This window comes from Strigops habroptila, unplaced genomic scaffold (assembly GCF_004027225.2).
Source record: "Strigops habroptila isolate Jane unplaced genomic scaffold, bStrHab1.2.pri NW_022045639.1_ctg1, whole genome shotgun sequence".
Lineage (NCBI taxonomy): Eukaryota > Metazoa > Chordata > Aves > Psittaciformes > Psittacidae > Strigops > Strigops habroptila.
In genome coordinates, this window is record NW_022651115.1 from 58967 (window position 1) to 80527 (window position 21561).

The window sequence follows — 21561 nt, forward strand, 5'->3', positions numbered from 1 at the left end:
GACCACGGTGCTGGCACCGTTCCGGAGGTCTCCATGTGTAGGAATGAAGTTGGTGTTTCCATAAGTCCTCATAAACCCACTGGGTTCTTTGTGGTGGGTTTCAGCTCCAGGATGAGCAGTGAGATGAGTGGGAGCAATGCGCCCTCACCAGGCACCAGGAGGGTCTCTGAAGCTGTTGGTTGGGTTTGCAGAGGAAGGTGTGCAGGGAGCTGGGTTCATCCTGGGATGAACACTGTGAGTTGGATTTGGCTTTGCTTTGGGTTTGGTTGGAGTGCTGGGCTCTGCTGATGTCCGTGGGCTTCTCCTTGACTTCTCCACTTGCTGCCTTGAGCCTTCCGTGTGCTTCTGAGGGAGAGCTTAGTGCTGCCTTCTTCCTTGAGGACTAAGAGCATGGCAGGGAAAGGAGGTGAGGAGAACTGGCAGGGATTTGCGTGCTGCCCTTAGAGTGGGATGCACAAAGAAAGTTGGCTCTTTTCTGAAGGTCTGAAACCTCTGAGTGATGAGTTTGGCCTGAGGGTACCCAGTGAAGGTGCCCTTCTTGGAGCAGGGTTTCTCTGTGCCCTGTGCTGTGCTGTGGGTACCAGTAGGTTCTGCGCTTTGCTTGCTATGTTTTAGAGTCTGGTTGTGCTGCCCATTGTTGGTGTGAATGATGCTTTAGCGCCAGGCAATGCCCAAATGCATGTTGTGTCTTTGTTAAGAGATGCTTTTTGCTTTGCTGAGCGATCCCTGTTCCTTGCACTGAAACACGGAGGAGCCGAAACCAACGACATCGGGCTCCGCGCCTGTCGTTGTTGCTAATGGCACTGACTTGCTGGCCCCAAAACCCCTTTTGCTCTACCTCTCCTTTAAACAGCCCGTCTATTCTTTGGGCTATGCCTTGCTTAAGCACGCAGCAAGGACATGAGCTGTATCTAACCCTGATTTTGTGTTTCAAAGCATCTCATGTGAGCATCCCTGTTGATAAGGAGGGAGAAACAAGCACAGAGCAGACAAATAACAAGATGGAAGGGTCAAAGCAAGTCCGTAGAGGGACTTAGTCTGAGGCTGAGACCTTTCATGAGTCCTGTGCCTCACCCGCGCTTGGTCTCAGCCCACCTTGGGCCCCCTTGCTCTGTCTGTGGGAGGGGAAACTGAGGCACAGAGCTGCTGGGTCATCTCCAGGATGCAAGATCCCTGCTGGTGCAAGCATCAGGCAGACGCCTGTTGGAAACTGCAGCACTTCTAATGAAAGATACTGGGTGGCAGAGTAGGTCCTTGCTCACGTTGGGCATATATATACCACCAGTATATATATATATATATATACACACCATCTATATACCAGCAGGTATATTCCTGCAAACCCTTCATTTTGGGTCTTTGGATCAGAGGAAGATTGAGGTTGTGGCCTTTAAAGCCCTGCTCTGGGTCTGTTTCAAGCTCTTCAGCCCTTAGAGCTTTCCAGTCATCCATGCCTCAGTTTCCCTACCTGTCAACCAGGAAGAACAGCGATTTTCCCTGCTTTCTGGATTTTCCAATTTGGATTTCACCCCTCTCTATGTTTCCTTGGAAAGCAGCTCCCGCTGGTAAGTACTAAATAGACCTTTTCAGGCTCGGGTTTGAGCCAGCGGCACAGGCAGCAGCCATTCTGTGCTGCAGCGAAAGGAGTGTGCTAGGAGCAGTCGGTAGCAGTAGTTTGGTGCTCCCTGATGTTCTGAGGAGCTTTGCTGATGCTGGATTGGATTAGCAAATAGGTTTAGACCGCTCCAGTGATGCTTTTGCTGGGCTAATGGTGTCAATTCTTGTTTGGTTTCCCTCAGCCTCGTTGCTGCTCTTGTCTGCGTGTGATCATCTGGAGCAAGATGAGAGGGAAGACTCCTGGAATCCCTTCCATCCTCTCCCTACGTACCAGAAACTTGATCATCTGACAGTAAGTCATATTTATGTGCTTTTGGGCATCATACATAACCTGTAAAACTGCTTTAGTTCCAAGTTACCATCATGTGTTACCGTCACGTATCTGGAAAAGATGGTCATTCCCTCTGCTCCTGCTGAAGTGTGTTTAGAAGAGATCCCAAGCAAGGATGGCTTTGTCCAAATAACCAGTGTTATTAGTTTGGGACCATTTTATTCACTGGAGAGGCTTCTAAAGAAACGTATTGGGAATCTGATGGGAGATGGAAAGGGCTTTGCTGATGTTTATTGGGACTTGAATGCTTGTGGTGGAAGGGGAACAAGAAAGAAGTTGTCACGTAGTTGCATGAGCTGAAGAAAGTGAGATGGTGCTTAGTAACTTGGAAAGGACTTTGAATCCTTCAAGTTTGTTCTGAAGGAAGTTTCATTGCTCTCTTTGGTTAAAAGACAGGTTTCTGTCAGCCTGGGAAAAGCATTTCTAAATGTTGAAGGAGCTGGTAACCCCGTGATTTGAAGCGTGGCACCTATCTACCTTCCCTTTCCCAGCAGTTCATCCGTTTGTTCTGGTCAAGCTTTGCCCTGGGACTTGCAAGCGATGTCCAGAGATGTCCGATCTGCCTCGCAATGATTTCTCTCTGTACTGGAAATGCAGAGGAGCGGCCGCTGCAGGTTGTAAGGGTTGCACTGGTAAGGCACGTTTTGTCCTGGTCGGTTGGAGGCTGAGTTGGGAGGAGGCAAACAGATGGAGTGATTGCTCATGAGCAAGAAAAGGGCTGATAACACCTCCTGTTCAAGGAGCTGCAAACAAGCTGAGGAATGGGGTTTTTTGATGGCAGATCCTTGTGTTGCTTTGGGTTTGATGCTGTGTTGTTTGAGGCTTCCTCTACTCTAGTTCTAGCTCTTTCCACAGAGCACACGGTGTAATGAAACGTGAAGGCTTGTGCTCTTTCCTAAACTGTTTAAATGACTTACTTAACATTGGATTTTACTGAGTGTGTCAGGACTGGAGACACACCATGAGGGAGAAATAGACTGGAATAGGAAGGAATAGACCTGCCCACGACCACCAGGAGGCACTGCGCAAGCGCAGAACATATGGAAATGACTTTTGTACTCATTATAATACGAAGCGGGGATAGGTCATGAATATGTATCAGCATAGTGGGAAAGGTGATGCATATGTAATACTTTACAGGATAAATTGTGAGCACGTTGTAACGGTCTTCGGAACCAGATTTGGGTGCGTACCCCTGGTTCCCGGGGCCTCGAAATAAAGCACCACATATAACCTCCTTAGAGTGGTTATGTGTTCTTCTCTCGGCTAACAGTTTTGGCGATTCTGGTGGGACCTCGCGGGCATTGCTGAGGCGGCTCGCGCATCGATCCAGCTCCAGCCGGCACCGAGTGATTCTCGGGGAGCCATCGACCGCGACCGACCTCCGGTGCTCTCGACGGACCAACGGCATTGGTAAGAGACGGTGCTTTATTATTTGATATTGGTACCATTTCCTGGTCTGGTAAAAGCCTGCCTGTTAGACACGGCGAAAGCTGTGCGTGGTTGGGCAACAGAGCTCCAAAGGAAAGCCTAGGCGCCGTCCGTCAGGCAGTGGCGAAAGCCCTGCAGGTTCAGCAACAGCGGTCTGGTCTGGTAAATTGGTTCGGTATATTTTTATATTTTGTAATTTAGTTTGTCTGTATTTGTCTGTATTTAAATAAGCTCAGAATGCCACCGATACCAAAGTCGTCGCCGTTAGGGTGTATTTTGAGTCATTGGAAGGAGGGACGGTTTGGACAAGAGACGCAAAAAGGGAAATTGATTGATTACTGTGATGTGTGGTGGATGCAATATAAATTAGAGGATCAAGTCCGCTGGCCGGAGAATGGAACTTTAGATTATGATACGATTATGCAATTAATGTTATTTTGTAAACGGGAAGGAAAATGGGACGAGGTCCCATATGTGGAACTGTTCTTTATGTTAAGAGACAACGATGAATGGAGAAAGGCGTGTGGAATAATGGTTGTTAGTGCAAAATCGAGTGAACAATGTAAAGGCTGTGTGGGTGAGAAGAAATGTATGGGATGCATGGCTGTGAATAATGTTTTGCTTTCCGGACCTTGTGGAGAAGGTACGGCGCGGCAGGAGGAACGGGGCGACTTTCAGGGCGCAGCCTTTACCGGCGGCAGCCCCCCACCTTGCCGCCCAGTCCCGCCGTGCTCCGCCGGGACACGCGGTGGCGGGTGCGCCCAGGGACACGCCGCCGGGATGGAAAAACGCCCGAGCGGCTGCGGCGCGGTGAAGTCCCGCGACCGGTTTGCATTTTCCCATTGAAAGCGCCGGGGATGCCCGGTGTTGCCGGTGGGGAAGAGGGGAGGTAAACACAGAGGCGACCGCGGCGCGGGAGGCGCCGTCCGGCGGTGTGACAATCGCCCGCCGGTGTTGCATCAGTCTGCGCCCCGCTATCGGGGCGGGGGGGGATGTGTCGGGAGGGCGCGGCGGTGCCGGTAGCTCCGCCGTGTCCGCGGCGTTCGGAGCGGGCCGTGGCAGCGGCAGCGCTCACGTCCCGTGCCCCGTCCCACACACACCGCGCCCCCCCCCCAACCCCGCCGCGGGTCCCACCTTTGTCCGCGCGCGCCCCCCCCGCCCCGCGCGCCTGGGCCACGTGACGTGGGTATAAGGTTTCGAGGGAGAAAGCCCAGATTGCCTGCACTACTGTAATGTATTTGGGCTGTGAAATCTCCCAGGGACAACGGAGGTTGGGAATTGATCGTATTTGTGCTATTCCAGAGCCTCGGAATTTACATGAACTGAGAACATTCCTTGGAATGGCGGGTTGGTGCAGGTTATGGATATCGGACTATGCACTGATAGCTAAACCTTTATATGAGGCACAGAAATCTCAGACCTTCGTTTGGGAAGGGTCCCAAAAGGAAGCTTTTAAAAAGCTAAAAGAAGCGTTAATAAAAGCACCCGCCCTGGGATTACCGGATTTAACCAAGGACTTCCAGCTGTTTGTGCACGAGAGACAGAGATTGGCATTGGGAGTCCTGACGCAGAGACTGGGAAGCTGGAAGCGACCAGTGGGATACTTCTCCAAACAGCTGGATCTGGTAAGTGCTGGATGGCCATCGTGCCTACGAGCAGTAGCAGCAACAGTGACATTAATACAAGAAGCAAGAAAATTGACCTTAGGAAAACATATTGATGTATATGTGCCACACATGGTAATGACTGTTTTAGAACAAAAAGGGGGGTACTGGCTATCCCCAAGTCGGATGATGAAATACCAGGCGGTATTAACTGAACAAGATGATGTGACTCTAAAGACAACTAACCTGTTGAACCCAGCAGCTTTTCTAGGTACAAATACAGAGGACGGCATATTAGAACACGATTGTGGGGAGACGATTGAATATACATATGCGACGAGGGCTGATTTGAAGGATGCCTCACTTGAGCAACCTGATGAGGAACTTTTTACTGATGGAAGCAGTTTTGTGGAAGGTGGGGTCCGTTATGCTGGATATGCAGTAACCACACAAAACGCCCTAATAGAAGCAAAAGCTCTGCCCCCAGGGACTTCAGCACAACGGGCAGAGATAATAGCTCTCACCAGAGCTTTAGAACTGAGCAAAGGGAAGCGGGTAAATATATGGACAGATTTGAAATATGCATTCGGTGTGGTCCATATACACGGAGCTCTATGGAAGGAACGAGGGCTCCTGTCCTCACAAGGGACAAACATAAAATACCAAGAGGAAATTCTGAATTTAATAACTGCTGTGCAATTACCAGAACAGGTGGCTATCATGCACTGTAAAGCGCATCAAGGAGGAAATTCTAAGATAGCCGAAGGAAATACATTTGCGGATCGGATGGCTAGACGAATTGCACGACAGGTACAGACTGTTATGGCCCTGGTACCAACAAAGGTGAGCCCATTACAGAATTATATGAACAAAAAACCAGGATATTCAGAAGAAGATGTTAAATTGGCTGAATTAGTAAAGGCTCGATTGAACTCGGAAGGATGGTACGTAACCACTACTGGACAAGTGGTGGTACCACCTGCCATCATGCGGACAATTTTACAAACCGAACATCAAAAATGTCATTGGGGGGGCAGAGGCATTGGTAACATATTTAAAACGAGGAATGATCTCTACACGGATGTTAACAATGGCAAAATCCATAGGATCTAAATGTGAAATTTGTTTAAAAAAACAATCCAGTAGTCAAGAGGAAAGTAGAAATGGGACATATCAGAGTAGGTATGGAGCCGGGTGACTATTGGCAAATTGATTTTGTGGAATTACCCAAGACACAGGGATACCGATACTTGTTAGTAGGGGTTGACACTTTTTCTGGATGGCCAGAAGCCTCTCCCTGTCGCACCAATCACGCTAAGGAAACAGTGAAATGGTTGTTGAAAGAGATCATCCCTAGATTCGGAGTCCCGTTGGGTATATCATCAGATAGAGGACCGCATTTTACAGCAACTATAGTTCAGGAAGTCAGTGAACTGTTAGGAATATCCTGGAATCTTCATACCCCATGGAGGCCACAGTCCAGTGGACAGGTGGAAAAGATGAATCAAACAATTAAACACATCTTGGTGTCTCAGGTGGACAGGGAAATATAATATAGCAGGAAATATGAACCTGTTGTCATTAAACAGAGTCAGTCTAGATACTGTTAAAAATGTTCCTTGGTGGAATTGCACCAGGATAATAGATTGCGATACTGATCCAGAAAACATTGCAATGCCCCCAATTAGAATTGCTTTAAAAGCAGGATGTGCATGCCGAGGATTTAAAGTTGGAGGAAAAACGATACAAGCCCCGGCTGATGGAATAAACTGCAGATATTTGATGATACATAGCATGGGACATCTTGTTTGGGCACTCAGTGATGGTACCTGGACCACCCACCTTCCAATAACAGGGCCAGTGCGGGAAATTACCTTGGGACTCCCCACTTTGTGTCCAATTTGGAAGCGTTCCCCATTCAGGGGCAAACTAGAAACTTTGCAGATTTGAACCAAAAGAAGTGTTGATGATGACATTGACAATATAGATGACACTTGGCAAGAGCCTGAGACAGGAGTGAAAGCAGGATGGGCACTCAAATCCCTTTTTGCTCAAATAGCTGCATATCGCAATAGGGAAGTGATTTATAATTTAATTGGACAAACTGAGAGATTGGCCAAGGTGACTAAAAAAGGCTTTATGGATCTAAATTTGCAATTACAGGCGACAACCAAAATGACTCTGCAGAACAGAATGGCATTAGACACATTGCTGTTAAAGGAACATGGTGTTTGTGGATATCTCAAAGATAGAATCGATCACTGCTGTGTACATATACCAAACGTAACTGCAGATATAGAATATGACATTGCTCAATTAGGGAAAATTGAAAAGGAAGCTGAAAAGGAAAAAGAAGAAATAAGTCAAAATTGGGTAGGAGCATTATTTGATGGATTGGGAATCCACCTTACTGGATGGATTCATTCCCTCATAGAGACAGTGTTTACTCTATTACTTGTGTTCCTCGCAATCTATGTGGTATATTTTTGTATTCGAAGAGAAATAACCCGGAATACCAGTTGGACACATAAAATCATTGGAGCAGTGACTCGAGAATATCCACGACACCCAATAACTCCTCCTCTTACCTATCAGGAAACTACTACATGAGTGAAAACACTTGCAAAAGATGAAGTATTTTCAAAGGGGGGAAATGTTAGATATATAGAATAATTAGACTTGTGATTTGCTTGATTTATGTTCCGTTAAGCCTGTTGCTAAGCCAGAGAAGTTTGGTAACTAGGATGTGGACATAGATATATGAGACTATCCAAGCGAAACAGTACTCCCCAGATTACTTCAAAGCAGAACCTTTAAGATAAGAAATGAAGATGCATACCAGTACCAGTCAGAGAGAGATAAGGAGAATGCTGGTGCAAGCACCATCGTTGGAACCTATCCAGGACTCGAAAGGTGAAAAGTACACAGCGAGGAAGACGTCTTACTTCATCTGAGGAAGACTGCTTACTTCATCTTGAGACCCCTGCCCACGACCACCAGGAGGCACTGCGCAAGCGCAGAACATATGGAAATGACTTTTGTACTCATTATAATACGAAGCGGGGATAGGTCATGAATATGTATCAGCATAGTGGGAAAGGTGATGCATATGTAATACTTTACAGGATAAATTGTGAGCACGTTGTAACGGTCTTCGGAACCAGATTTGGGTGCGTACCCCTGGTTCCCGGGGCCTCGAAATAAAGCACCACATATAACCTCCTTAGAGTGGTTATGTGTTCTTCTCTCGGCTAACAAAGCTGTGAGATTAAAGCCAATGCGGTTTAGAACAGACAAATGCGTGGATGCACCGGGGAAGGAAATTACCACTTTCTTGTTCTGCTCCACCCTTCAAAAAGAGAAGAGGGCTTAAAAAACCTTAAAATTCCTCCCACCACTTGAAATTTTACAGCAATATTCAAACGCCATAATCAGTTTGGGTGAAAAGATGAAAAGGAATAACCAAGTGATGGGAAGGGATGGATGATGCGGCGGGGCGGTGTGGAGAGGGAGAGTCGGCTGGGGTTGAGGTGTCTGTAGCCCTGCAATCGATCGATGGAATGTCTGAACGTATGCTCTGGGCTGTGGGAGTTCCCAGACTGTTTCCCTTGAAATGGAAGCAATTAAATCTTTAATAATGAAAGAGCAAACTGCAAACGGGACCCTCCGGCAGAGCAACGGGGCTGCGGTCCCGGGGGCAGACGCACACGCTCGCGTGACAACTGGGGCCATTAAAGAGTGCCAAGTGAGTTTTGGCGGTGGGTAGGAGCCCTTATTATGGTGGAAGGCATTAATATGGGAAGGAAAAAAGGGGGTGGAAGAATTGGCTGGTGACAAGGTGACGTGGGGCAGAGGAGCAGGGTCATTTTGCAGCCGTTCCAGCTACCTACTTCATTGCAAGGCAATGAGCCCGTTTAGTTTCGCAGGGATTTCAGCCCGACGTGTTTCGGAAGCATATTAAAGTTGATAAAAGTGTCACTTCACTAACTTAGCATCCAGGATGCTGCTTAACTGCAATCTGAGCTGTTCTCTACTCACTCAGTTTGCTCTGTGGCTTTGCATTTGCAGCACAAAGTGGTGTTTTGCATACAGGTTCTCCTTTTTTTGATAAGAGTTTCTTCTTAGGGGTGTTTAAAATCTCAGCACTTGGTTTCCTCTCCATAGTCTTTGGGTGTGGGAAGCGTAAAACAGCATTAAAGGGTTATGGGAGCACTGACTGACCATTTAGGGAGCTCTGGGCCTCTACATTCAGTCTTCTCATGTGCCCTGTTGAACGCTGGTGCCAGACAGTGCCATGATCTTGCTGAGCACAAGAGATTCTAGCAGAGAGCTGTCACGGTTCCCCACCTCTATAACGGAACTTAACTGGTGCAAAGGGTCTCGCAAGGTGCTACAAGTTGTGTAGAAGTTCCTGTGTTAGTATTGATGCACTAGACCTGTATTTCCAACTCTCTGAAGTTCAGTTTCCGTGCGCATCCCAACGCGAGGACAAATGACTTGTGAAATGCAATTTGGATCCGTGAAATACACAGTTCGCCCCCAGCACCTCTGCAGGCAGAGCTGAGCTCCAAGCACATCAACAAGCCCAGGGCCTCCTCCTCACCTCTCCCCTGCTCCTCCAGCTGGGATGGCACCAGCACATCTCCTGACAGCTTCTCCTCCCTTTAGAGCACGCACCCACAACGTGTTTCAAGCGAACACTAAAGCAGGATTGAAAAGTCAAAGAACACGTACCTGGATGCGCAGGGCAGCCAGGGGAGGTGCAGCCTCCCCAGGGAGGGGTCTCCTCTGCACTGGTTCCTGCAGGGCTCTCGCTCCTTAAATAGCCCACACTCACCGGGGGGGCCCCCGTCACAATGGGCATCTCCACAGGGACCACCACAGCTTTGGGATGGCGGCAGCATCGTGCCCATGGCCACTGGGCACCCAGGGCTTGGGATGATGCTGGTGGATCTGAGTGGTCCTACAGGTCATAGAATCAACTAGGTTGGAAAAGACCTTTAGGATCATAAAGTTCAATGATGGTTGCCCTGAGTGGTCCCACAGATGTTGCTGGTGGCCATAGGTGATCCCACAGATAATGCTGGGTGGGTCTTGGGGTGGTGCTGGTGGCTATGGGTGATCCCAGCGATGGTGCTGGTGGCCCTGGGTAGTCCTACTACCCTAAAACCCATCTGGTACCCCCAAACCCAACAAGGGCCAGGAATCTCCATGTGTCCCAGCACCCCTGGTGCCCCTAAACCATCCCCAAACCCACCCAGTGCCCCCCAAGCCCAGGCATCACCATCCCTCCCAACCCACCTGTGGCACCCTGGTACACTTGAAGCACCCAAACCCCCACCTGGTACCCCCAAATGCACCCAGCCCCAGGCACCTGCATTGCTGCCAGTGCCCAGGGTACCCCTAAACCACCCTGGAACACACGTGGTGCACCAAAACCCAACCAACCCAGGCATCTCCATCCCTCCCAGCACCCCTGGTACCCCAAAACCACCCAAACCCCACTTAGTGCCCCCCAACCCATGTAACCCCCAGCATTTCCATCCTTCACAGCACCCCTGGTACCCCAAAACCACCCAAACCCCACTTAGTGCCCCCCAACCCATGACACCCCCAGCATCTCCATCCTTCACAGCACCCCTGGTACCCCAAAACCACCCAAACCCCACTCAGTGCCCCCCAACCCATCTGACCCCCTTAAAACGCCGCAGATGGAGCTGGAGGGATGGGATGGATCCAGAGGGACCTGGACACCCTTGGGGTGCTCAGCGCCAGCCTCATGGAGCTCAACCAAGCCAAGCGCAAGGTCCTGCCCCTGGAGTGACTGGGAGGGTGCTGGGGGCAACTGGGATGCACTGGGAGCAAGTGGGACTGCACTGAAGGTGGCTGGGGTCACGCTGTGGGCAACTGGAGGTGACTGGGGGGGGGTGCAGAGGGCACAGTGGGAGGAACTGGGATCACTGGGTGGAACTGGGAATGACTGGGAGCATGCTGGGGGCAACTGGGGTGTGCTGGGGGCAACCGGGGCTGTGATGGCAGCAACTGGGAGTGACTGAAGGTGACTGGGTCCTCACTGGGGGCAACTGGGATATACTGGGGTCATACTGGGATATACTGGGGTCATACTGGGATCTACGAGGTCATACTGGGATCACACTGGGGTCACTGGGATCGCATTGGGGTCATACTGGGATGACCCTTGGGTCACACTGGGATCTTCTGGGGTCATACTGGGATGTACTGGGACATAGTGGGGTCATGCTGGGATATCTTAAGGATGCACTGGGGTCATACAGGGATCACACTGGTGTCATACTGGGATGTACTGGGATCACACTGGGGTCATACTGGGATATACTGTGATCACACTGGTGTCATACTGGGCCACGCTGGGATATGCTAAGAGTATACCTGGGTCATAGTGGGATATACTGGGACATACTGGGATCACCCGGTGGTCATACTGAGATATACTGGCTCATACAGGAATCGCCCTGGGATCCCACTGGGATGTACTGGGACACACTGGGGTTGTATGGGGCCACGCTGAGATACCGGACACACTGGGATATACCTGGACATACTGGGGTGATACTGGGATCACACTGGGATATACTGGGATGCACTGGTATCTGACTGGGTTATACTGGGGTCGCTCTGGGTTCACACTGGGATATACTGGGATCACACTGGGGCACACTGAGGGCACACTGAGATATACTGGAATATACTGGGATACACTGGGGATATACTGGGATATACTGGGATATACTGGGGACACACTGGGATATACTGGAACACACTGGGCTGGGCTGTGAGGGGCACTCAGCACCCAGCCAGGCCGTGCGGGGCTCAGCACCATCCGGGCCGTGCTGTGTGCTCAGCACCATCCGAGCCGTGTGGGGAGCTCAGCACCATCCAGGCCGTGCCATGTGCTCAGCACCATCCGAGCCGTGCCATGTGCTCAGCACCATCCGGGCCGTGCGGGGCTCAGCACCATCCAGGCCGTGCGGGGCGCTCAGCACCATCCGGGCTGTGCCGTGTGCGCAGCATCATCCGGGCCGTGCGGGGCTCAGCACCATCCAGGCCGTGCAGGGCTCAGCACCATCCGGGCTGTGAGGGGCGCTCAGCACCATCTGGGCTGTGCCATCTGCTCAGCACCATCCGGGCTGTGCGGGGCGCTCAGCACCATCCGGGCCGTGCCATGTGCTCAGCACCCATCCGGGCTGTGCAGGGCTCAGCACCATCCGGGCTGTGCAGGGCGCTCAGCACCATCCGGGCCGTGCCGTGTGCTCAGCACCATCCAGGCTCTTCGATGGGCTCAGCATCCATCCGGGCTGTGTGGGGCGTTCAGCACCATCCGGGCCGTGCGGGGCGCTCAGCACCATCCGGGCCGTGCGGGACGCTCAGCACCATCCGGGCTCCGGAGTCGCTCCGGGGTCACTCCGGGTCTCCAGTACCATCGAGTCGCGGCCTCCGGCGGTGCAGAGCGGCCGCGCGGGCGCCCATTGGCTGTTTTGGGGGGGGGAGCGGAAGTGACGTTCGGAGCGGCGCGGCGCGGCGGGAGGTTTGAATCGCGCGGCGGCGGTTCGGGGGTCCCGCGCGTGACGGGACGAGGGGGCTTTGTGACGTCACTCAGCGCCATGGCCCGGCCCAAGCCTCGCGCCCCCCGGCGCAGGAGACCCCCCGAGGCCCCGCCCCCCCCTCCCGAGCCCCCGCGGCGCCGCCGTGAGTGACCCCACAGGGACCCATAGCGACCCACCGCGACCCATAGAGACCCCATAGAGACCCACCGCGATCAATAGAGACCCCAGAGAGACCCATAGACACCCATGGAGACCCCACTGGGACCCACCGCGACCCATAGAGACCCCATAGAGACCTCACCGCGACCCACAGGGACACATAAAGACCCCATAGAGACCCCACCGCGACCCATAGAGACCCATGGAGACCCCACTGGGACCCACCGCGACCCATAGGGACCCATAGAGACCCCATAGAGACCCAATAGAGACCCCACCGCGACCCATAGGGACCCATAGAGACCATAGAGACCCCACTGGGACCTATAGAGACCTCATAGAGACCCCACTGGGACCCATAGGGACCCATAGAGATCCCACTGGGACTAATAGAGACCCATAGAGACCATAGGGACCGATAGAGACCCCACTGGGACCCATAGGGACCCATAGAGACCCCATAGAGCCCCCCATGGAGACCCCCCATGGATACCCCCTCCACCCCACCACGTACCCTCCCATAGACACCCCCAATGGGATCCCCCCATGGACACCCCCCATAACCATCACCTCTATGGACCTGCCCCCGGCGATCCAGCCCTGCCCCTCTCCCAGCCCTAGAGATCCCCCCTGCGCCCTATAGAGCCTCCCCCACCCCATAGATCCCTCCCTGCACCCCACAGCTCCATCCTCCCCATCCCCCCCCCCATGCTGGTGGCCTCTGACTCTGTCCCCTTGTCCCCTCTTGTCCCCCCATGTCCCCATGTCCCCCCATGTCCCCCGTGTCCCCCCCATGTCCCCATGTTCCCATGTCTCCCCATGTCCCCCTGTGCCCCTCATGTCCCCCCATGTCCCCATGTCCCCATGTCCCCCGTGTCCCCCCGTGTCCCGCAGGGTTCCGTCCCGGGCAGCGGGTGCTGCAGGAGATCCGGCGGTACCAGAGCAGCACCCGGCTGCTGCTGCGCCCCGCGCCCTTCGCCCGCCTGGTGAGACCCCAAACCACCCCCAAACCCCCCCACAACCCCCCCAAACCACCCCCAAAACCCCCCCAAACCCCCCAAGCCTCCCAAAACACCCCCAAAACAGCCCCAAACACCCCCAAACCCCTCCACACCCCCCAAAACCCCCCCAAAACCCCCCCAAGCCCCCCAAAACACCCCCAAAACAGCCCCAAACACCCCCAACCCCCTCCACACCCCCCCAAAACCCCCCCAAAACCCCCCCAACCCCCCCCACAACCCTCCCAAACCACCCCCAAAACCCCCCCAAGCCCCCTCCACAACCCCCCCAAAACCCCCCCAACCCCCCCAAACCAGCCACAAACGCCCCCAAAACACCCCTAACCCCCCCAAAACCCCCAATCCTCCCAACCCCCCCAAAACAACCCCAAACCAGCCCCAAACACCCCCAAAACACCTCCCAACCCATGTCCCCATGTCCCCCCATTGCCCTCCATGTCCCCCCATGCCCCCCCCATGTCCCCCGTTTCCCCCTTGTCCCCCCACATCCCCTTGTTCCCTCATGTCCCCATGTCCCCCATGTCCCCCCATATCCCCCCATGTCCCCCATGCCTCCCATGTCCCCCCATGCCCCCCATGCCCCCCAATGCCCCCCATGCTCCCCATGCCCCCCATGTCCCCATGTCCCCCATACCCCCAATGCCCCCCATGATCCCCATGCCCCCCATGCCCCCCATATCCCCCCATGTCCCCATGCCCCCCCATGTCCCCATGTCCCCCATGTCCCCATGCCCCCCCATGTCCCCATGCCCCCCATGTCCCCCCATTTCCCTGTCCCCATGCCCCCCATGTCCATACCCCCATGTCCCCATGCCCCCCCATGTCCCCATGCCCCCCATGTCCCCCATATCCCCCCATGTCCCCATGCCCCCCATGTCCCCCCATGCCCCCCATGTCCCCCATATCCTCCCATGCCCCCCATGTCCCCAGGTGCGGGAGATCTGTCTCATCTTCACCCGTGGGGTGGATTACCGGTGGCAGAGCATGGCCCTGATGGCCCTGCAGGAGGTGGGTGCTGGGGGTCCCATGGGTGCTTGGGGGGCAGTGGGGGGGCTCTCATGGGTGCTGGGGAAGGGTGGGTTAGGGTCTCATGGCCCGGTTTGGGGTGTTTTGGGGGTCCCACGGGGTGTTTCAGGATGGGTTTGGGGTTGGCATTGGGGTGTTTTGGGGTGGTTTGGGGGTTCCAGGGGGTGTTTTCATGTGTTTTGGGGCTCTCATTGTATGTTTTGGGGGCCTCGTGGTGTGTTTTGGGGTGATTTGGGGGGTGTTTGATGTGGGTTTGGGTCTCAAGGTGTATTTTGGGGTGGTTCAGGGTGTTTTGGCCATTGTTTTGGGGGTCTCTTGGTATGGTTTGGGGGTTCTGTGGGGTATCCTGCTTTATTTGGGGGGTCTCATGGGGTGGTTTGGGGTCTCCAGGTGTGTTTTGGGGTGTTTGGGGGTTGTTTTGGAGCTGTTTTGGAGGGGGTGGGGTGTTTCGGGATGGTTTTGTGGTTCCCTGGAGTTTTTGGGGTGTTTTGGGGGTGTTTTGGACCTGCTCGGGGGGGGGGTTGGGGTGTTTGGGGGTCTCCTGGGGTGTTTTGGGATGTGTCTGGGGCGTTTTGGGGGCCTCGCAGTGTGTTTTGGGGCATTTTGGGATGTTTCTGGGGTGTTTTGGAGTCTCACGGGGTGTTCTGTGGTGGTTTTGGGGTGTTCTGGGGTGTTTTGGGGTCTCGTGGGGTGTTCTAGGGTGGTTTTGGGGTGGTTTGGAGCTGTTTTGAGGTGGTTTTGGAGTGTTCTGGGGTGGTTTTGGGGTGGTTTGGGGTCTCACGCTGTGTTCTGGGGTGGTTCTGGCATGGTTTGGGGTTGTTTTGAAGCTCTTTTGGAATGGTTTTGGGGCGTTTTGGGGGTCTCACGCTGTGTTCTGGGGTGGTTCTGGGGTAGTTTTGGACTGGTTTGGGCTGGATTTGGGCTGTTTTGGGCTGTTTTGAGCTGTTCTGGGCTCGATTTGGGCGGGTTTGGGCTGGTTTGGGCTAGATTTGGGCGGGTTTGGGCTGTTTTGAGCTGTTCGGGGCTCGATTTGGGCTGGTTTTGGGCTGTTTTGGGGCTGTTTTGGGCTGTTTTTGACCTGGTTTGGGCTGTTCTGGGCTGGATTTGGGCTGTTCTGGGCTGGATTTGGGCTGTTCTGGGGCTGTTTTGGGCTGTTTTGGGCTGGTTTTGAGCTCTTTGGGTCTGTTTTGGGGCTGTTTTGGGCTGTTTTGGGGCTGTTTGGGCTGGTTTGGGCTGGATTTGGGCTGTTCTGGGGCTGTTCTGGGCTGGATTTGGGCTGTTTTGGGGCTGTTTTGGGCTGTTTTGGGGCTGTTTGGGGCTGTTTTGGGCTGTCCTGGGGCTGTTTTGGGCTGTTTTGGGGCTGTTTTGGGGCTGTTTTGGGCTGTTTTGGGCTGGTTTTGGGCTGTTTTGGGCTTTTTGGGCTGGTTTGGGCTGGATATGGGCTGTTCTGGGGCTGTTTTGGGCTGGTTTTGGGCTGGTTTGGGCTGGTTTTGAGCTCTTCGGGTCTGTTTTGGGGCTGTTTTGGGCTGTTTTGGGCTGTTCTGGGCTGGATTTGGGCTGGTTTTGGCTGTTTTGGGCTGTTCTGGGCTGGATTTGGGCTGTTTTGGGCTGTTTTGGGGCTGTTTTGAGCTGTTTTGGGCTGTTTTGGGGCTGTTTTGGGCTGGTTTTGGGCTGTTTTGGGCTGTTCTGGGGCTGGTTTGGGGCTGTTTTGGGCTGTTTTGGGCTGTCCTGGGGCTGTTTTGGGCTGTTTTGGGCTGTCCTGGGGCTGTTTTGGGCTGGTTTGGGCTGTCCTGGGGCTGTTTTGGTCTGTTTTGGGATGTTTGGGCTGTTTGGGCTGTCCTGGGGCTGTTTTGGGCTGTTTTGGGCTGTCCTGGGGCTGGTTTGGGCTGGTTTGGGCTGTTTGGGGCTGTCCTGGGGCTGGTTTGGGCTGGTTTGGGCTGGTTTGGGGCTGGTTTTGGGCTGGTTTGGGCTGTTTTGGGCTGGTTTGGGCTGGTTTGGGCTGTTTGGGCTGTCCTGGGGCTGGTTTGGGCTGTTTGGGCTGCCCGGGCTGCGCGGTGCTGCGGGTGCCAGCGTGCCGTGGCGCAGGCGGCGGAGGCGTTCCTGGTGCGGCTGCTGGAGGACGCGTACCTGTGCTCGCTGCACGCGCGCCGCGTCACGCTCTTCCCCCGCGACCTGCAGCTCGCGCGGCGCCTGCGCGGCATCGAGGCGGGGGTGGGCTGAGGGACCCTCCCGGACCCCCGCACCCCCCCGGGACCCCCGCCCCCCCCGCGGGACCCCCACAGCCCCCCGGGACCCCCGCACCCCCCCGGGACCCCCGCACCCCCCCGGAACCCCAACACCCCCCCGGGACCCCCGCACCCCCCCGGGACCCCCGCCCCCCCCGCGGGACCCCCACAGCCCCGCGGGACCCCCGCACCCCCCCGGGACCCCCGCCCCCCCCGCGGGACCCCCACAGCCCCCCGGGACCCCCGCACCCCCCCGGGACCCCCGCAACCCCCCGGGACCCAAACAACCCCCCGGGACCCCCACACCCCCCGGGAGCCCCGCACCCCCACGGGACCCCCGCACCCCCCCGGGACCCCCGCACCCCCCCGGAACCCCAACACCCCCCCGGGACCCCCGCACCCCCCCGGGACCCCCGCAACCCCCCGGGACCCAAACAACCCCCCGGGACCCCCACACCCCCCGGGACCCCCGCACCCCCACGGGACCCCCGCACCCCCCCGGGACCCAAACACCCCCCCGGGACCCTCGCAACTCCCCGGGACCCCCGCAACCCCCCAGGACCCAAACACCCCCCATGGGACCTCAAAACCCCCCCGGGACCCAAACACCTCCTGGGACCCCAGTACCTCCCATGGGACCCCAACATCCCCCCCATGGGACCCAAACACCCCCCCACGGGAGCCCAGCACCCCCATGGGACCCCAGCACCCCCTATGGGACCCCAACCCCCCCATGGGACCCCAGCACCCTCCATGGGACCCAAACACCACCTAAGGACCCTCAGCACCCTCCATACCACCCCAATCCACTCCATGGGACCCCCGACACCCCCCACTGTACCCGCAAACCCCCCAGGGACCCCCCTACACCCCCTTCATGCTGACAGAGACTCCCCTATGGGGATTCCCCCCTCCCATTAAAGACCCCCCATAGCCCCCCCCTGACCCCCAACCTCCCCTTTGTGTCTCCCCTGGACACCCCCAAAGGGCCCATCCTCCTATTGGGGACCCCCCGTGGTCCCCCTGTTCTCCCCCTGCCCTCAATAAACATCCATTGACACCCTCGTGCTGCTGCCCCCCAGGTTCTGTGTCCCCCCCCAGCGGTGGCGGCCATTCTGGTGCCTGTACCGGTGTCACTGGTGTCTGTACTGGTGTCACTGGTGCCCTTACTGGTGTCACTGGTGTCTGTACCGGTGTCACTGGTGCCTGTACTGGTGTCAGTGGTGTCCTACTGGTGTCACTGGTGTCTGTACCGGTGTCACTGGTGCCTGTACTGGTGTCACTGGTGTCCTACTGGTGTCACTGGTGTCTGTACCGGTGTCACTGGTGCCTGTACTGGTGTCACTGGTGTCTGTACCGGTGTCACTGGTGCCCCCCCCCGTGTGTCCCTTTGTGCCCCCCCATTGTCACCAGCTGCCCCCCCCCCAGGGACCAGCCCCCCCGATACCCCGTGTGGCAGCCGGGAGCTGGGACACGTGTGTGACACGTGTGTGTGACGTGTGTGGGACATGTGTGGGACATGTGTGACACGTGTGTGTGACACGTGTGTGTGACATGTGTGTGTGTGTCACACACGTGCCTCAGCTGCAGGAGCTGCACCCACCGTCACACCAGGTACCGCCAGCACGGACCAGTACGGACTGGTATGGACTGGTGTGGACCGGTATGGACCGGTATGGACTTGTATGGACTGGTGTGGACCGGTATGGACCGGTATGGACTGGTGTGGACCAGTATGGACCGGAATGGACTGGTATGGACTGGTGTGGACCAGTATGGACCAGAATGGACTGGTGTGGACTGGTGTGGACCAGTATGGACCGGTATGGACTGGTATGGACTGGTATGGACTGGTGTGGACCGGTATGGACCGGAATGGACTGGTATGGACTGGTATGGACCAGTATGGACCTGTATGGACTGGTGTGGACAAGTAGAGACCATGTGGGTGAGCGCGTCCTAGTGCGAAACAGCCTCAACCCCTGGAGGCCGGTGGGACCCCCCGCACCCCCCGAACCCCCCCAGGTCCCAGTACACCCAGTACCCTGCCCCCTCCTGCCCCCTCCTGCCCCCTGTCCCCCCCCGCCCTCCTGGGTGCCCCCCCCCCCCAGCTGCACAGCGCGAGGGGGTTACAGGCAACGTTTATTACCCCTCCCCATAGAAAAGTTTATTCCTCCCCCCAAGTCCTGCCCCCTTCTGGGTACCCCGGATCCATGGGGTGCCCCCGGATCCATGGGGTGCCCGGATCCATGCGGTGCCCCCGGGCCCATGGGGTGCTCCCAGGTGCATGGGGTGCCCCTGATCCGTGGGGTGCTCCCAGGTCCATGGCACACCCCTGGATCCATGGGGTGCCCCAGATCCATGGGGTGCCCCAGATCCATGGGGTGCCCCCGGATCCATGGGGTGCCCCTGGGTCCATGGGGTGCCCAGGTCCATGGGGTGCCCCCAGATCCATGGGGTGGCCCGGATCCATGGGGTGCCCGGGTCCATGGGGTGCCCCCGGATCCATGGGGTGCCCCTGGGTCCATGGGGTGCCCAGGTCCATGGGGTGCCCTGGGTCTATGATGTGCCCCTGGATCCACGGAGTGACCCGGGTCCATGGGGTGCCTGGATCCATGGGGTGCCCGGGTCCATGGGGTGCCTGGATCCATGGGGTGCCCAGGTCCATGGGGTGCCAGGGTCCATGGGGTGCCCTCCACGTGTGGGGCCCCTCAGTCACGCTGCGGCCGCAGCTTCATCTCGGTGAAGGGGATGGAGAAGCCAAAACCCTTCCAGGGGAACCAGGTGACGCCCTGGGGGGGGCCGGGGGGGGCCGTCAGGCCCCATAGAGCCCTATGGATCCCACTGACCCCCCCAGACACCCCATAGGCCCCCCCATACATCCCCTCATAGGCCCCCGTAGTCACCCATAGGCCTCTATAGACCCCCATAGCTCCAGCTCTCCCCAGGGGCTCTCTCTAGGCCCCCCATGGCCTCTATAGGTCACACTGTGGCCCCTACAGCTCCCATCAAGTGCACTGGGGGTCCCATCACCCCCCAGCCCTGCCAAGGCCCCCATGGCCCCCACAGACCCCATAGCCCCCCATAGATCCCCATATTCCCCCCATAGACCCCTCCATAGACCCCCCATAGCCCCCATAGACCCCGCCATAGCCTCCCATAGCCCCTATAGCTCCCATACACCCCATAGCCCCCATGGCTGCCATGGCCCCCATAGCCCCCCATAGCCCCCATAGCCTCCATGGGCGCCATGGCCCCCATAGTGCCCCATAGCCCCCATGGCCACCATAGCACCCCATAGCACCCCATAGCCCCCAAAGCCCCCATGGCCCCCATAGCCCCTATAGCCCCCCATGGCCGCCATGGGCCCCATAGCACTGCATAGCACCCCGTAGCCCCCCATGGCCCCCATGGCCCCCGTGGGCGCCCTGGCCCGTGCCTGGTGGTGGTGGGGGGTCCCGTAGCGCCCGTTGAGGTTGGCGTAGTGGCAGTTGTGGTACCACCAGGCCCCGGTGTAGGCGACGGCGCAGGGGCGCGGGCGGCCCCGGGGGTCCCGGTCCCGCGTGGAGAAGGGGCTCCCGGCGTGGTAGGAGAGAGCGTCCCCTGCGGGAGCCAGCGCGCCCATGGGACACCCCCATGGACCCCACAGGGACCCCCCCTCAGACCCCCCAGGGTCAAGGGACCCCCAGGACGCTCCAAAGCCCCCGCCGAGGAACCCCCCAAGACCCTCCCCAAAGTCCAGAGACCCCTAAAACCCCCCTAGGGACCCCCCCCCCCAGGAACCCCCACATGAGCTGGAGAACCCCAAGACCCCCACAGGGTCCCCCAGGAGTCAAAGGAGCCCAAAGATCCCCCCAGTCACCAACATGCCCCCATCAGGATCCTCCAGGACACCCTTAGACCTCCAGACACCCCCCCCGACGACCCATCCAAGACTCCTTTGGACCCCCCAGACCCTTCCAGACCCCCCAGGACCCCTCCAAGACACCTCCAGTAGCCTTGAGGACACCCCAAGACCCCCTTAGACCCCCCGAGATCCCTCCAAGACTCCTTTAAGACACCTCCCGAACCCCTCCAGGTCCTCTTGGGATCCCCCAGGACCCCCTTGGACCCCTCGAGACCTCCCAACACCCCAGAGGAACCTCTTTCAATGGCCCAAGAGACCCCACGACCCCACCAGGACCCCCAGGGCCCCTCGCAGCCCCGCGCGGGCCCCCCCGCGCACCGGCGGTGCCGCTGTAGGCCCCCAGGCGCAGCCCGAAGTGCTCCTCGGCTCCGGCCACGCGGAAGTCCCGGTACCGGGCGAAGGCGGCGTCGCGGGGGGTGCGCAGGTCCACGCGCAGCTCCACGGGGGGGCCGCTGGTCAGAGCGTGCAGAGCCTCGTTCCCTGGCACCGACACACGGACACCGGGTGAGCGCGGGGACACACGGACATTGGGGTGAGCAACGGGACCCATCGGACACACGCACATTGGGGTGAGCACGGGGATTGGGGTGAGCACAGGGACCCATCGGGCACACGGACATTGGGGTGAGCACAGGGACCCGATGGACACAGGGACA

The 21561-nt window shown here is 56.8% G+C and overlaps 3 protein-coding genes across 3 annotated transcripts in view; 2 read left to right on the forward strand and 1 right to left on the reverse strand.

The window, feature by feature from the left end:
* Positions 1–3143: 3143 nt before the first annotated feature.
* LOC115603544 lies at positions 3144–8184 on the forward strand. Its single transcript, XM_030475473.1, has 2 exons — positions 3144–3361; positions 4682–8184. Exon 2 carries the CDS (start codon positions 4720–4722, stop codon positions 6094–6096), a length of 1377 nt encoding a protein of 458 aa, XP_030331333.1. The 5' UTR covers positions 3144–3361; positions 4682–4719; the 3' UTR covers positions 6097–8184.
* Positions 8185–12551: 4367 nt separating this feature from the next.
* Positions 12552–17021, forward strand: CENPA (centromere protein A). Its single transcript, XM_030475474.1, has 4 exons — positions 12552–12711; positions 13623–13714; positions 14678–14755; positions 16859–17021. The coding sequence occupies exons 1-4, from the start codon at positions 12627–12629 to the stop codon at positions 16991–16993; spliced, it is 390 nt and encodes a 129-aa protein (XP_030331334.1). The 5' UTR covers positions 12552–12626; the 3' UTR covers positions 16994–17021.
* Positions 17022–19127: 2106 nt separating this feature from the next.
* TNXB (tenascin XB) overlaps positions 19128–21561 on the reverse strand; it is a 64431-nt gene continuing 61997 nt past the window's right edge. The window contains exons 39-41 of the mRNA XM_030475477.1: positions 21224–21385; positions 20438–20601; positions 19128–19790 (exon numbers count right to left, since the gene is read on the reverse strand). Coding sequence (XP_030331337.1) covers positions 19710–19790; positions 20438–20601; positions 21224–21385 — 407 coding nt within the window. The 3' untranslated portion in view covers positions 19128–19709. The remainder of the gene's footprint in view (positions 19791–20437; positions 20602–21223; positions 21386–21561) is intronic.

Coding starts and splice junctions, on each gene's coding strand:
- LOC115603544 (XM_030475473.1), top strand. CDS start 4,720: ATGGCGGGTTGGTGCAGGTTATGGATATCGGACTATGCACTGATAGCT.
- CENPA (XM_030475474.1), top strand. CDS start 12,627: ATGGCCCGGCCCAAGCCTCGCGCCCCCCGGCGCAGGAGACCCCCCGAG. Junction 12,712..13,622: donor CGAGCCCCCGCGGCGCCGCC/GTGAGTGACCCC, acceptor CGTGTCCCGCAG/GGTTCCGTCCCGGGCAGCGG. Junction 13,715..14,677: donor CCGCGCCCTTCGCCCGCCTG/GTGAGACCCCAA, acceptor CCATGTCCCCAG/GTGCGGGAGATCTGTCTCAT.